Here is a 16,251-nt window from a genome sequence, read left to right as displayed (position 1 = left end):
ATTAAGGACATTGATCGCACCCAAATTGGCCAATTTTTTTATTTTTAGTAGCTTGCATTCTTTACCACGATTTATTTTTGTCATGAGCCAAAGCAATTGGTTTTCTACCCAAAGTTGCAAAGAAAATGTTGTAATCCATTTAATAAACACAAGAGACCAGCAAAATTGACAGTGTTGTCGCAGTAGCAGGTACAGCGGCATCTAGTGAGCAAAACTTGGTACTTTCACACTATTTTATTGTATAGAAAGCAAGCTTCAATGGCTGATTTCTCTGAACAGGGGGAAAAAAACATCACCAGATTCACAGGGAAGTACATAACAAAAGTTGAAGAAACAATACTCCAAGCAGCAGCTTGTCAGACATGGAGAACTGATACTGTATACTGGTTGTTGGGGTGGGGGGCCCGTGAGTGGCTTTTGATCATTGTATTGGATTCATCATGTCTTACTAATTGTTAGGAAGAATTATGGTCCAAATCGGATGTTAGGTATTATAGTTGTTGAATATCATATGACTCCTATAAATTATAATGGCCAATTTTGGGTGCAATGAATTAGCTTAATTTCTCAGAGAGCAAATTATATTTCAACAAATTGTTTCAGGAATACTAATCTTATTTGTTTCTAACTACAGAAACTATTTCGGAACAATCTGAGATGGTGGGTGTCATGGCTTGCTGAAATGACATGGAATGACCCCTGTATGAAATAAAGATAACACATCACACAAGTGTGAGTGCTGTTCAAAGTTGAACTCAACCCCTGTAATGATTGTTTTTGTGTTGCAGCATCCGATGAGAGGGATTCTGGGTATGTGACGGCAGCGCTGGGAAACACATGGAGTCATAGCGTCAACACCCGCCTCATTGTCCAGTATGTAGATACACACCAAAGACAGGTGATATACGATATGTCACGGAGGATAACATTTTAGTTTTACTAACTATGGGAAAGGAACTGTGTCTTCCTATGTCTTCTTTGGGCTTTATCCAGAACTGTTATTAACCAACTTTCACAGAACACACCGTTTAAAACGACTGAACTATGGCCATGCTTAGATTCTCTATTGGGGAAATAGTGTGGTCAGACAGACAGACAGACACACACACACACACTACTCTCACTTTAGTCTCATCCTGCACGACTCAGAGCTGCGGGTGCATTCCAGAGTCAATTCCCAAAAAGCCTCGGAGGCCCAAACGAAAGGCTCTGTGTTTTTCTTTTTACGATCCAAATCCCCCTAAAGAAAACCAGCATGAAAGGAAAAGCAGCGGTCCACAACTGCTGGTCCATTAAGGTTTCAGTCTGGTGCTTGGGTCCATTGGGTCCTCGGGCTGGTTCATTGACGCTGTGTGTGTGTGCCTCTGCCTGTCTGTCTTTCTGCCTATATGCTCCGACTGCTCTGTCGGTTTGCCCATGCTCAAATGAACACAGGACAGTCATCTATCTAGCCTCCAAAACGTTCATCTCCACCACGATTTCCTTGTAGATTTAAGGGCTCTCTTGTAAAAGAGTTATCTCAATGTTACTCCCTGTTTAAATAAAGGTTAATAAAATAAATATCTGATTTGCAAAAACACGAGATGGCTTTATGTAGGGAGACTTGTCTCTGTCAGAGTTAATGACATGTTATTGTGGGCGCGGCGGTTTTGAAAACAGGGAGCTGACTGGTCGCTGCGGTCCGCAGAGCCGTGCATGCCTGTGAAAATCACTGAGACGGCATTTATTCACACTGGTCCTAATTCAAGTGGGTTTAGCGAAAATGACTGATTACCGACCACAGGTAATCTAATCCCCTCGGTGAAATAGCACTCACGTTTATTTTTAACTGAAATAAAGCAACAGCAGTTAAAGCAGACATCTGTAGCTGGTTAGGCCCTAAGAAGAGATATATGCTCAAATGTTGAAACTGCACCTCAGGAAAGAAAACTTTTAAAATTCTTAGATGCCATTGGGATTGTTTCTTTCCAATAGTGCAAATCTGAGGTCCCCCCCTCATATTAAATGTTTAACTGACTGGATGCACAGTGAGTGAGCTCACTGAAGGTAAAGAACGATCAGTAGGCCTATGGCTAAAGCTTGTAGAATGAGTATGTAGACACATAGTGCTTCACAGCTAATGCTGTCCCAAAGAAAACGGTAAGGTGATTTGTATCTTTATTCCATGTCTTCACTTTTGCCTGCCAGTCTCTACTTTTCTATGTCTAAAGCTCATACAGAGGTTCAGCATGGCTAGAATGACCTCTCGTTCAACCCACCAATAGTCTGTCAAGCCTAATGAAACAAGAACACTGAGAAAACATCACTTCCTTGTTTTGACGGGTGATTTCACAATAACATTTATCACAGTCGTGATTCAACGCGCTTCCAAAAACACTGACGCTGCACTCGTTATTTCTGCACTGTTTGCAGCTATTTATGCTGCAGCAACCTCAACCGTCTTGTTTTCGCTTAGTTCTTCCTTTGAGTTTAGATGGTGGTAGCTAAAAGGCCCAGGCTGGTTTGAACTGAGCCAGGCCATGCGACACTAGTCTGGTCCCAAATGTGTTTGTACTGAATGACCTGGAATTGGCAAGATGGCACAATGAGATCTGGGACCAGGCTTAAGTAGTATCGGAAATCCCAGAGCTTGGAGCAACCGCACAAAGTCTGGGGAGGATGTTTAATTCTCTTGGACATTTCGAAAGGGGAGAAAAATTATTCCAGGGTGGGTCCTCTTCAGACAGACAACTCTCCAAACAAATCAATAGGTTGAGTAGGCGGAGCTGAAAATGTGGGATGGAATTGTGCTCATGTATAGCTAGGGCAACAAGTGGATACGGCAGTGACGTAACTGGTGACGCGTGTCCCATTTCTGACTCGTCCTCTCTATCCCAACTGTCTGACTTCTACAGACGTGTAAGCTGGAGCATTGGTACATTGTGGGAGGCAACCCAACTTTCTAGAGAGACTAACGCTAAAGCAACACCACGCCAACCATGCCACATGGCTAAGATGGCGCTGACGGAGGGCGTTTCGACTCGAGCTCCAATAAAACATTGCAAGTTTAGACTTTTCAGTTTGTTTCGTGAATTACTTCATACACCTGGGTAGAACTATTGAGTGTTCAACATCTACCCAACCTCCCAGAATTTCCTGAGATGGCGGAACAATGGACTAGCTTCTTCGGCGAGGCGCCTAGCTGCTTGGGAGTCCTACCGGAGAGTAGGAAGCAAAGATGCCGACGGAGTGACGGACGTGGCGGAGTCTTAGTGAGATTAAGATGCTGGGCAACCCGTCCTCCATTACCGAGCATACTACTCGCCAATGTTCAATCATTAATGAACAAACTTGACAAACTCAGAGTGAGGATCTCCTTCCAGAGGGACTCTGCAACATATTCAGTTTATCTGAGACTTGGTTCTCCTCCTCTGACATACCACCAGCTGGTTTTACAGTTTTCTGAAGCGGGCTCTCTCTCATAAGAGCAAAGGTGGTGGGCTCTGCTTTATGACCAACATATGATGCGATAGGGGAAATGTACAGGTACCTGCAAGCTTCTGCTCCCCCGACTTGGAATACTCTGACATCAAATGTTGCCCTTTTTACCTTCCAAGAGTTCTTCGGGATTATCGCCATGGCTGTGTACATCCTGCCCCAAGCTGACGCCAACAATGCTCTCAAAGTTCTTCATTGGACCCTGGACAAATGTTGCGACTTTAACGAAAGTAATTTGAGTTATTACCAACACGTGTTTAACTCTCGGAAATTCTACTCTTGACCACTGCTACACGCCTTTTCAACACCGGTATAAGGCCCTCTCCCATCCTCCTTTAGGCAAATCTGACCATGACTCCATCCTGCTTCTCCACGCATACAAACATAGACTGGAGGGAAGTTCCGGTGGTCGGACCAATGCTGTACAGACCTGACCAATCAGAAGTCTCGCTCGCTTCTGGAGATGACATCAATGAATATGCTGACTCATACACCGGATTCATCAGAAAATGCATAGATGATGTGATACAGATAAAAACATACCCGTATTAAAAACCGTGGATTGATAGCAGCCTTGTAGGGAAACTGAAAGAGAGAGATGCTGCTTGTAAATGGGTTTAGGTGACCGGGGACAATAGTTTGGTACTAATTCGACCTACGCAGATCGATCAAGATTGCGATACACAAGTATAGGGACAAAGTGGAGGAGCAATTCAGCAGGTTGGACACAAGGCGTATGTGGCAGGGGCTCCTGACTATCACGGATTACAAGAAGAAAGCCAGCCACATTGTGGTCACCAATGCTACCCTACCGGATGAGCTAAACACACATTTTTCTCACGATTCAAGCACAATGACCCTGAGCTGCCGAGGAAAGCCCCTGATGACAACGTGGGCTACATACTCGCACTGTCCCCACTGAGGACGTATGGAAGTCATTCAAACGTGTTAACCTTCGCTAGGCTGCCGGCCCAGATGGCATCCCTAGTCGTGCCCTCGGAGCATGTGCAGACCAGCTGGCTGTTGTTTTCTCTGACATTTTCAATCTCTCTCTCTAGCTCAGGCCACTATACCCTTCTGCTTCATGTCCACTATTATCGCTGTGCCCAAGAAAGGGAAAGTAACTGAACTGAATGACTACCAACCAGTAGCACTCACTTCAGTCATCGAGAGGCTAGTCAATGTTCTCTCTAAGCTGCACACGTTTGTATATTACCCACTTTCAATGCAACATACCGAAACAAAACAAACTATGCAAGGCAGAACGCATCAGAGTAGGATTCTATTGCATTGGCAGGCACATACTCTACACAGACTGGTGCGCCATAACCAATCAGAGATGCAGTAGGCCTATATGCAAATAGACCATTGCCATATATGGATCAATGCCATTCACTTTGAACTGTACTGCGTTTAAAGCATCAACAGTCGTGTGTAGATGTGCTTGTTTTGAGATCAAAATGAGAGCTACATGTAGCGACGTGCACATGTGTTCATATCCTTTGCTAGTTAGTGAGTTATTAGACCAGTTCTAGATCAATTGCAGTCAGCAATGAGGGAGTGATTGCTTCCTACAAGAGCACAAAACGTGAAAAACGTGTGCATTTTGTCGTCACCTTGTCTGAAGGACAAGTGTATAAACAAGTTAATGACAAGCCCTGCATGTTTTTTTCAAGTGTCATGGAATGTAGGCCTACATTGAACACCACACATTGGCTGCTACTTTAGGCTGAACGATAGAACAGCTATTTCCATGTTAAAATGTTATGGGATGCATTTTCTCCACTCTGGTAGGCCTACATTATGATCAAATAGCCACAGTAGTCTACTTGACCACTGTTAACCTCACTAGGGTAGGGGGCAGCATTCGGAATTTTGGATGAAAAGCGTGCCCAAAGTAAACTGCCTGCTACTCAGGTCCAGAATCTAGGATATGCATATAGATATGCAAATATAGATATGCAATTTCACTGGATGCAATTTCACGGTAGCGTCCCACACCCCCAGAGAGGATAAAATGAACTTAAAGCAAGTACAGCCTCACTGTTCACAGTAACCATGCTCAGAAAGTTGCACAGAATTTTCACATTATCTCCTCTCAACACTATGGCCCCATAAGGGTGCGTCCTCAGTCACCTCCTGTATTCCCTGTATACGCATGACTGCGTGGCCTCACACAATTCCAACTCCATCATCAAGTTCGCTGACGGTCATGACAGTAATAGCCTGATTACCAACAACAACGAGACGGCCTACAGCAGTGTTCCCCAACTGGTGCCGCTGGTTTTATTTGTCTCCCCAAGTTTTCAGATTTTTAAAATAATTTATACATTTTATTGTTGGAGATAAGACTGTAAAAACACCAGGAAATCAGCCTAACATTTTCACTGTACCCTGCAATCATACCTGCAACCCTGTACATGTGACTATTAAACACTGAATCTGAACAATATCAGTGTTGTGGCTAGGGGACAAAACGGACAGATCTGGGCACATTGGCATCTACAAGTGGCTTAAATGCAAATTCTTGGCAGCATCGGAGCAACCCAAGTAACCTTTCACTCCCCCTCTCCTCTTATCCCATTGTGCCCAATCAAAAACACCCTACCCATTGGCGACGTGCCCCGTTGTCCTCGTGTTGTCATGTTTTGCTCGACAACGCCTAACTTTCAAACTGCCTGCATGACAATAGGTTGTGACGCTCTGTCTGAGTGCTAGTGGGGCGTGTCCTCAGGTTCAAGTGTCGTGTTGGAGATCATTCTATCTCTTCACGATGCGTAGCATCTCTCACTTATGTGTTTTGCACTCTGTCAAAGAATGTGACTCTGACAACCCAGTGAACCCACCTTCGTATCTCTCTCTTCTCTCACTTAATCTCTCTCTGTCTCTCTCTCTCTCTGCCTTTCACAGATTGTGATAGCGAAGTCACCTGTGGCCCCGTTTGCTGTTCTAAACTACACCGTCCAGAAGGAGGGCATCCGTCTAGAGGGTGAGTGGACAGTCAGTCAGATGGCCACACTGATGGCCTCCCTGTAATGAAGCTGACTTCCCAGCCAATGGGACACTTACTGTATTTTATACAGTGCTTTTTCTGGTTGACTTCATCTTCACCCAATGTACAAAACCCATGACCCTGTCTCGCGTTTGGGTTAAAAAGGGCAAATAGCCCACCTCTCAGGGCTTTATAGTCAAATGACTATGATTTTTAGGAAACTGAGAGCAGGTTTTCTCCATATGGAAATATTACCTTAGAGCAGCTCTCTGTTCTCTCTTGCTCTTGCATATTCCAGTAGTACATTCAGTGAACTGGAGAACAGGAAGAGAGGAGTGAAAGAGGAGCTCTCCTTCGCCCCCACCTGCCCCCCCTTCATTTCCCCATCTGTAGTATCTGACCACTGAATAAACCATAGATTCCCCCTCAGGACAGATGTGCCCTTCAAGCTGCTCGCCATAACTCACTGGGCTGTTTTCACTCCGAATCTGAAACCTGAAATCTTATTGGAACACGGTAACACAAATCAAAGCCTAAAAGAGCGTGTGGTGAGGGGTGGGGGTGGAGGCATTTTGGTGTGTGTGTGGTGTATTTTTGTGTTTGTGTATGTGGGGTTTCAGAGTCGTAACCTGTTTAACCTGCGCACCCCCACTGCCTCTCTGTCAGAGTTCATTAGTTGGAACCGTTTGATTTACCCACAAGCCCTCAGGCTCCTGTTGATCTATGTTGGTGCCAGACACCGCTAAAGTTTTATAGGAAATGTAATATCACAAAATAACATTCTGTTAAGGGAGGGGGGTACACTATACTGTTTTTTCCACACTTTAGTATATTGAGCATTGCATTTGAAAAAAATAGGCCTAGTTGTACTTATTCTTCACAAGGAGATGTAGAATGTCTACAAAGTACTCCCCGTGACTTGTTTCCACCTATCTTCATCCATGTGTGAATGTACAGTAGGATCCAAATTATTGACACCCTTGATGAAGATGAGCAAAAATGACAGTAAAAAATTTATAATTTAAATACTGAGCTATATTGTATGATCAAAAAATTGGGCATTTTATATTATTTTATAATACAATTGCTCAGAGAAAGATGTTTTGTGTAACAAGTGATCATTTTTTCTCGAAGGGATTGGTCAAAAATATTGACACCCCTATTTTTCAATACCTCACCTTGTGAGGATAATGGCACTGAGCCTTTTTCTAAAATGTTTTATGAGTTTGAGAACATTTTGGGGGGGGATCTTAAACCATTCTGCCATACTGAATCCTTCCAGATCCTTGATATCCTTCATCTGCGCTTATGGACTGCCCTATTCAGTTCAAACCACAGGTTTTCAAGGGGTTTGAAGTCCGGAGACCAAGATGGCTGTTGCAAAATGTAGATTTTTGTGGCCAATTAACCATTTCTTTGTGGATTTCGATGTGTGCTTGGGGTTATTGTCTTTTATTATCCAGGAATGGATCTCCCAGCAAGACAATTCTCCCTTGTCGGGAGTTGTTGCACGATCATTCCCGGGGTCTCAGGCATTATTGCTTAAGTTTTTAAAATTAATTGTATGCAGTCATTTTGCTCATTTTTTATCAAGGGTGTCAATATGAAAATAGAGCTCACAACTGTGTGGCCACACACGACTCCAACTCCATCATCAAGTTTGTTGACGACACGACGGTGGTCGGCCTGATCACCAACGGCGATGAAACAGCCTACAGAGAAGAGGTCAGCGACAACCCCTCCCTCAATGTCAGCAAGACCAAGGAGCTGATCGTGGACTTCAGGAAACGGGCATATGCACACTTCAATCCAGATCGACGGGGCTGTTTTGGAGAGGGTCAAGATCTTCAAGTTTCTTAGTGTCCACATCACTGAGGACGTAACATGGTCCTCTTACACCAGCACAGTCATGCCTTTGCAGTGCCTCTTCTCCCTCAGGAGGCATGGCCCATCAGATCCTTAGGAACCTTTACAGCGGCTCCATCGAGAGCATTCTGACTGGCTCTGCAGTGCCTCTTCTCGCTCAGGAGGCATGGCCTCTTAGTCTTAGGAACCTTTACAGCTGCTCCATCGAGAGCATCCTGACTGGTTGTATCACCGCCTGGAATGTCGGAAGGCCCTACAGTGGGAGGTGCAGACGGCCCAGTGCATCACTTGGGGTGAGCTCCCAGCCATCCAGGACATACATGCCAGGTGTCTGAGAAAGGCAAGAAAATTTGCCAACGACTCCAGCCACCTGAGACATGGACTGTTCTCCATGCTCCCGTCCAGCAGGCAGTACTGGTGTATCCTATGCTGCTGCTAAAATGATTATCTATTTATCCTGCTACTCGTCACTATTACTCCTATTTACACTTGAAGTCAGAAGTTTACATACACCTTAGCCAAATACATTTAAACTCAGTTTTTCACAATTCCTGACATTTAATCCTAGTAAAAATTCCCTGTCTTAGGTCAGTTAGGATCACCACTTTATTTTAAGAATGTGAAATGTCAGAATAATAGAAGAGAGAATGATTTATTTCAGCTTTTATTTCTTTCATCACATTCCCAGTGGGTCACAAATTTACATACACTCAATTAGTATTTGGTAGCATTGCCTTTAAATTGTTTAACTTGGGTCAAACGTTTCAGAGTAGCCTTCCACAAGCTTCCCACAATAAGTTGGGTGAATTTTGGCCCATTCCTCCTGACAGAGCTGGTGTAACTGAGTCAGGTTTGTAGGCTTCCTTGCTCGCACACGCTTTTTCAGTTCTGCCCACAAATGTTCTATGGGATTCACGTCAGGGCTTTGTGATGGCCACTCCAATACATTGACTTTGTTGTCCTTAAGCCATTTTGTCACAACTTTGGAAGTATGCTTGGGGTCATTGTCCAGTTGGAAGACCCATTTGCGACCAAGCTTTAACTTCCTGGCTGATGTCTTGAGATGTTGCTTCAATATATCCACATCATTTTCATCCCTCAAAATGCCATCTATTTTGTGAAGTGCACCAGTCCCCCCTGCAGCAAAGCACCCCCACAACATGATGCTGCCACCCCCGTGCTTCACGGTTGGGATGGTGTTCTTCGGCTTGCAAGCCTTCCCCTTTTTCCTCCAAACATAACGATGGTCATTATGGCCAAACAGTTCTATTTTTGTTTCATCAGACCAGAGGACATTTCTCCAAAAAGTACGATCTTTGTCTCCATGTGCAGTTGCAAACCGTAGTCTGGCTATTTTATGGCAGTTTTGGAGCAGTGGCTTCTTCCTTGATGAGCGGCCTTTCAGGTTATGCCGATATAGGACTCGTTTTACTGTGGATATAGATAATTTTGTACTTGTTTCCTCCATTATCTTCACAAGGTCATTTTCTGTTCTGGGATTGATTTGCACTTTTCACACCAAAGTACGTTAATCTCTAGGAGACAGAATGCGTCTCCTTCCTGAGCCGTATGACGGCTGCGTGGTCCCATGGTGTTTATACTTGCGTACTAATGTTTGTACAGATGAACGTGGTACCTTCAGGCATTTGGAAATTGCACTCAAGGATGAACCAGACTTGTGGAGGTCTACAATTTCTTTCCTGAGGTCTTGGCTGATTTCTTTTGATTTTCCCATGATGTCAAGCAAAGAGGCACTGAGTTTGAAGGTAGGCCTTGAAATACATCCACAGGTACACCTCCAATTGACTCAAATGATGTCAGTTAGCCAATCAGAAGCTTCTAAAGCCATGACATCATTTTCTGGAATTTTCCAGGCTGTTAAACCTGTCTGGGATATGTGCTAGCGTCCCACCGGCGGGACACTCTGCCAACAGTCAGTGAAATAGCAGAGCGCCAAATTCAAAACAACAAAAATCTCATAATTCAAATTTCTCAAACATACAACTATTTCACACCATTTTAAAGATGAACTTCTCGGTAATCCAACCACATTGTCCGATTTCAAAAAGGCTTTACGGCGAAAGCATAGCAGTAGATTATGTTAGGACAGCACCTAGACAAGAAAAACCACACAGCCATTTTCCAAGCAAGGAGAGGTGTCACAAAAACCAGAAATACAGCTAAAATTAATCACTAACCTTTGATGATCTTCATCAGATGGCACTCATAGGACTTCATGTTACACAATACATGTATGTTTTGCTCGATAAAGTTCATATTTATATCCAAAAACCTCATTTTACATTGGCGTGTAATGTTCAGAAATGTTTTGCCTCCCAAAACGTCCGGTGAATGAGCACATCAATTTACAGAAATACTCATCAAAAATGTTGATCAAATATTAAACTGTTATTCAAAGAATTATAGATGCACTTCTCCTTAATGCAACCGCTGTGTCAGATTTCAAAAAAACTTTACAGCGAAATCACACTTTGCAATAATCTGAGTACAGTGTTCAGACATGAAACCAAACCCGCCATTTTGTGGAGTCAACAAAACTCAGAAATAATATTATAAATATTCACTTACCTTTGTTGATCTTCGTCGGAATGCACTCCCAGGAATCCCAGTTCCCCAATAAATGTTCATTTGTTTCGATAAAGTCCATATATGTCCAAATACCTCCTTTTTGTTCGGTCGATTACTCCAAATGCGCTGTGCTCACACATTAAGTTCAGACGAAAAGTCAAAAAAGTTATATTACAGTTCTTAGAAACATGTCAAATGATGTATAGAATCAATCTTTAGGATGTTTTTATCATAAATCTTCCATAATATTCCAACCGGACAAGACCTTTGTCTTCAAAAAAGAAAAGGAACACAGCTAACTCTCACGTGAGTGCGCGCCACTGAGCTCATGTCATTTTCTCACTCATCTACTTCCAGGAGCTCTTATTCTCTCCCTATTCACAGTAGAAGCATGAAATAACGTTCTAAAGACTGTTGACATCTAGTGGAAGCCTTAGGAAGTGCAAAATGAACCCTAAGTCACTGTATAGGCAATCACTTGAAAAACTACAAACCTCAGATTTCCACACTTCCTGGTTGGATTTTTCTCAGGTTTTTGCCTGCCATATGAGTTCTGTTATACTCAGACATCATTCAAACAGTTTTAGAAACGTCAGTGTTTTCTATCTGAATCTACTAATATGCATATCCTACCTTCTGAGCCTGAGTAGCAGGCAGTTTACTTCGGCCACGCCTTTCATCCGGAAGTCAAAATACTGCCCCCTACCCTAGAGAAGTTAAAGGCACAGTCAACTTAGTGTATTTAAACTTCTGACCCACTGGAATTGTGATACAGTGAATTGTAAGTGAAATAATCTGTCTGTAAACAATTGTTGGAAAAATGACTTGTGTCATGCACAAAGTAGATGTCTTAACCGACTTGCCAAAACTATAGTTTGTTAACAAGAAATTTGTGGAGTGGTTGAAAAACGAGTCTTAATGACTCCAACCTAAGTGTAAACTTCCTACTTCAACTGTACATGCACAGTGTATTTGGAAAGTATTCAGACCCCTTCCCCTTTTCCACATTTTGTTACATTAACGCCTTATTCTAAAATAGATAAAATAATTTTTTCCCCTTCATCAATCTAAACACAATACCCCATAATGACAAAGTGAAAACAGGTTTTTAGAAATCTTTGCAAATGTGAATAAAAAACAAAATACCTTATTTACATAAGTATTCAGACCTTTTGCTATGAGACATGAAATTAAGCTCCGCTGCATCCTGTTTCTATTGCTCATCCTTGAGATGTTTCTACAACTTGACAGGAGTCTACCTGAGGTAAATTCAGTTGATTGGACATGATTTGGAAAGGCACACACCTGTCTATAAAAGGTCCCACAGTTCACAGTGCATGTCAGAGCAAAAACCAAGCCATGAGGTCAAAGGAATTGTACGTCGAGCCCCGATACAGGATTGTGTCAAGGCACAGATCTGGGGAAGGGTGCCAAAGGATTTCTGCAGCATTGAAGGTCACCAAGAACACAGTGACCTTCAACATTCTTAAATGGAAGAATTATCCTGCTACCAGTCACTTTCTCCTTATCCCCGCTTACATGTACATATCTACCTCAAACTACTCCAGAAAATGTGGTATTGGCACTGTCCCTATATATAGCTTCCTTTCTTTTTTCTTGTTTATATAGATAGGTAGATATTAGGGATGTCAAACTATTCAAATAATTGATCGTGTTAAATTCTGTTAATCACACATTTTTTATTTGTTTAAATTTGGTGCTAAATGAAAATATTCCCTTTTTTTAAGCAGGCATGTATTGACTCAAACACAAAAATATTCTGCATCAGAATGTTTTTAATGGCATATTCACCATAAGTAAAGCAATACAAAAGTACTGTAACTTAATAATGCTCCCAGTAGGCCTACTAATGTTCCCTCATAAATTCTCACACACACAGTTAAAGCTTCAGCCATTCCCAATTACTGATTTGGAGGGTTGGCTATAAGAAAAAAATAACTGGATCTATGGATACAAAGAGCATAAACCTGTCCAACAATGTCATGAATTCCATAGAACATAAACCTGTGACCATACACTTCAGTCGTCCTCCTATTTCTTTTCACTGAGCCAGTTTCAGTTGCCTGTTGACATTTTTCAGATGATAAAGCTGCTCTCTTCTTTTGTACGATATGCCCAGAGTGAAAACAACCTCTCACAAGGTACTGATGTGGCAGGCGTTGCCAGGTACCTTAGTGCTATGCAGGCCAGCCTGGTGTGTGCCCTTGCATGCTGTGACCACCACTGTAGTGGACAGTCCTTAAACCTTGGGTCGAGTGCTGTGGCTATCTTCAGCCATGTGAATGTCAGCTTGAATCTTACCATGTAGGCAGGGTCATCATCAGAGCACTCCATCACCCGAAGGAGATGACACAAAGCAGGCGACACCACTAAGCAGGAAATGTACTTCTCTCCTCCCTGAAGTTCAGTCAAGTGCCTGCAGCGAAAGATATTTTCAAAATCACTTCAGTCAATTGTGAGAGACTTGTTATACACAGACTCTCTCTCACACACACTTTACACACTCACTCTCTCACACTTAAACACAAAATCTTATTATAACACTAATAGTAAGATAAAGATTACCTGCAGGGCTCCAGTTCAGCTTTGGTTGGCATGGTGATGTTTGTTTTCTGTTGGGCCAGAACATCTCTCAATGGTTGTTGGTTTCTGTGGAACATGCTTCCCATTTCCAGAGGAGAATTTCATCTTGTTGTGACATCTTGTGCGAGTGACTCCTTCTTTAGCCCATTTGCAACTTGATGTTTGTCTAGCTCTGCAGCGTTTGGTGGGCTGAAATGCCCAACCATTTTTCGGGCGTTTGGCTAGGGCATTGTCGAACCCGCTGTACTAGGGACACTGTGATGGAGTGCAGGTGTTCAAAAGGCAGATGTCTCGCAGCTGTAATCAAGTTCCGTGCGCTGTCTGTGCAAATTGAGCTAACTTTGTTTTCAATGTTCTACTGCTTTGCTAGATCCATGAAATGCTCTGGCACGTTTCAGCAGTGCCTCTCTTCTGTCTTCCTTACAGCCAGAGCGTGTGAATGTAGTTTCCAACCATTGCATGCTTCAACTCCTCTGCTTTCGTAGCCTTCTCGCTTTCATACAGCTTGTGTATTCTTGTAACGACGGTGGCTCTCGGGTATCTCGTACGTTGAGTCGTTTGATGCGATCCAAATGATATCCCTCAAGCCTTCATCCTCCAAAATGTTGACTGGCCTGTAAGCTGTAGCTAGCCACTTGGCTATTGCTTGTGTTAGCTTGCTGCTCGACAACTTGTCCATGGGCCTTTCGCAAGCACACACTTCTAGCTTAGCCTGCCGAAGATCTCCTTCATTGCTACTAATAACGTTACTTGTATTGCCTGCATCAAAAGTATGTTTCGCTTGTAAATCAAATTTTATTTGTCACATGCGCCGAATACAACAGGTGTAGACCTTACAGTGAAATGCTTACTTACAAGCCCTTGACCAACAATACAGTTTTAAGAAAAAAAGATGTGTTAAGTAAAAAAATAAAAGTAACAAATAATGATAATGAAGGGGGGGAAATTATACCGAAGACTCAATGTACTTCGGTGATAAACAAATTCAGCCTCGCAGTGGATGCAAATTACTTTTGTTTTATCCAGAAAGCTATCTGGGAGAGATTTGAAGTTTTAATTAGCCATTTAAAAGCCCCTCACTAGCATTCTCCATCATTCAGTCATACAAGTAACTAGCTAGTGAAGGGGTTGTCAAACTAGCGCATCGACTGCCGGGGTTTTAATTTGAACAATGCATGGTTCAGGGGGTCAAACTAAGAAAATGCTTTAATTGCGTACCAAAAATGTACGGCATTAAAAATGTAAGCATTAATCCGTTATTAACGTGTTAACTTTGACAGCCCTTATATACGCGCTACGAGTCAAAAGTTTTAGAACACCTACTCATTCAAGGGTTTTCTTTATTTTAACTATTTTCTACATTGTAGAATAATAGTGAAGACATCAAAACTATGAAATAACGCATATGGAATCATGTAGTAACCAAAAAAGTGTTAAACAAATAAAAATATATTTGAGATTCTTCAAATAGCCACCCTTTGCCTTGATGACAGCTTTGCACAGTCTTGGCATTCTCTCAACCAGCTTCATGAGGTATTCACCTGGAATGCATTTCAATTAACAGGTGTGCCTTCTTAAATATGTATTTGTGGAATTTCTTTCCTTCTTCATGCTTTTTGAGCCAATCAGTTGTGTTGTGACAAGGTGGGGGGTATACAGAAGATGGCCCTATTTGGTAAAAGACCAAGTCCATATTATGGCCAGAACAGCTCAAATAAGCAAAGAAAAACGACATTCCATCACCACTTTAAGATATGAAGGTCAGTCAGTCCGGAACATTTCAAGAACTTTGAAAGTTTCTTCAAGTGCAGTCGAAAAAACCATCAAGCGCTATGATGAAACTGGCTCTCATGAGGACCGCCACAGGAATGGAAGACCCAGAGTTACCTCTGCTGCAGAGGATAAGTTCATTAGAGTTACCAGCCTCAGAAATTGCAGCCCAAATAAATGCTTCACAGAGTTCAAGTAACAGACACATCTCAACATCAACTGTTCAGAGGAGACTGTGAATTAGGCATTCGTTGTCGAATTGCTGCAAAGAAACCACTACTAAAGGACACCAATAATAAGAAGAGACTTGCTTGGGCCAAGAAACACAGGCAATCGACATTAGACCAGTGGAAATCTGTACTTTGGTCTGATGAGTCCAAATGTAAGATTTTTGGTTCTAACAGCCGTGTCGCAGAGTAGGTGAACGGATGATCTCCGCATGTGTGGTTCCTAGCATGAAGCATGGAGGAGGAGGTGTGATGGTGTGGGGGTGCTTTGCTGGTGACATTGTCGGTGATTTATTTCGAATTCAAGACACACTTAACCAACATGGCTACCATAGCATTCTGCAGCGATACGCCATCCCATCTGGTTTGTGCTTAGTGGGACTATCATTTGTTTTTCAACAGGACAATGACCCAACAGACCTCCAGGCTGTGTAAGGGCTATTTGACAAAGAAGGAGAGTGATTGGGTGTTGCATTAGATGACCTGGCCTCCACAATCACCCGACCTCAACCCAATTGAGATGGTTTGGGATAAGTTGGACCGCAGAGTGACGGAAAAGCAGCCAACAAGTGCTCAGGATATGTGGGAACTCCTTCAAGACTGTTGGAAAAGCATTCCTCATGAAGCTGGTTGAGAGAATGCCAAGAGTGTGCAAAGCTGCCATCAAGGCAAAGGGTGGCTACTTTGAAGAATTGAAAATATATTTTGATTTAACACGTTTTTGGT

The 16,251-nt window shown here is 42.7% G+C and overlaps 1 protein-coding gene across 5 annotated transcripts in view; it reads left to right on the top strand.

Moving 5' to 3' along the window:
- The window catches only part of rad51b (RAD51 paralog B), a 53,273-nt gene that overhangs the window by 12,036 nt on the left and 24,986 nt on the right, over window positions 1-16,251 (top strand). For all 5 annotated transcript variants that reach the window (XM_029733270.1, XM_029733269.1, XM_029733273.1 and 2 more), the window contains 2 exons: window positions 789-898; window positions 6,388-6,466. In XM_029733270.1, coding sequence (XP_029589130.1) covers window positions 789-898; window positions 6,388-6,466 — 189 coding nt within the window. The remainder of the gene's footprint in view (window positions 1-788; window positions 899-6,387; window positions 6,467-16,251) is intronic.

Source organism: Salmo trutta, chromosome 35 (assembly GCF_901001165.1).
Source record: "Salmo trutta chromosome 35, fSalTru1.1, whole genome shotgun sequence".
In the NCBI taxonomy this organism is placed as follows: Eukaryota; Metazoa; Chordata; class Actinopteri; order Salmoniformes; family Salmonidae; genus Salmo; species Salmo trutta.
Note: the sequence above shows the minus strand (reverse complement) of the source record. Positions and strands in the feature narration are given on the sequence as shown.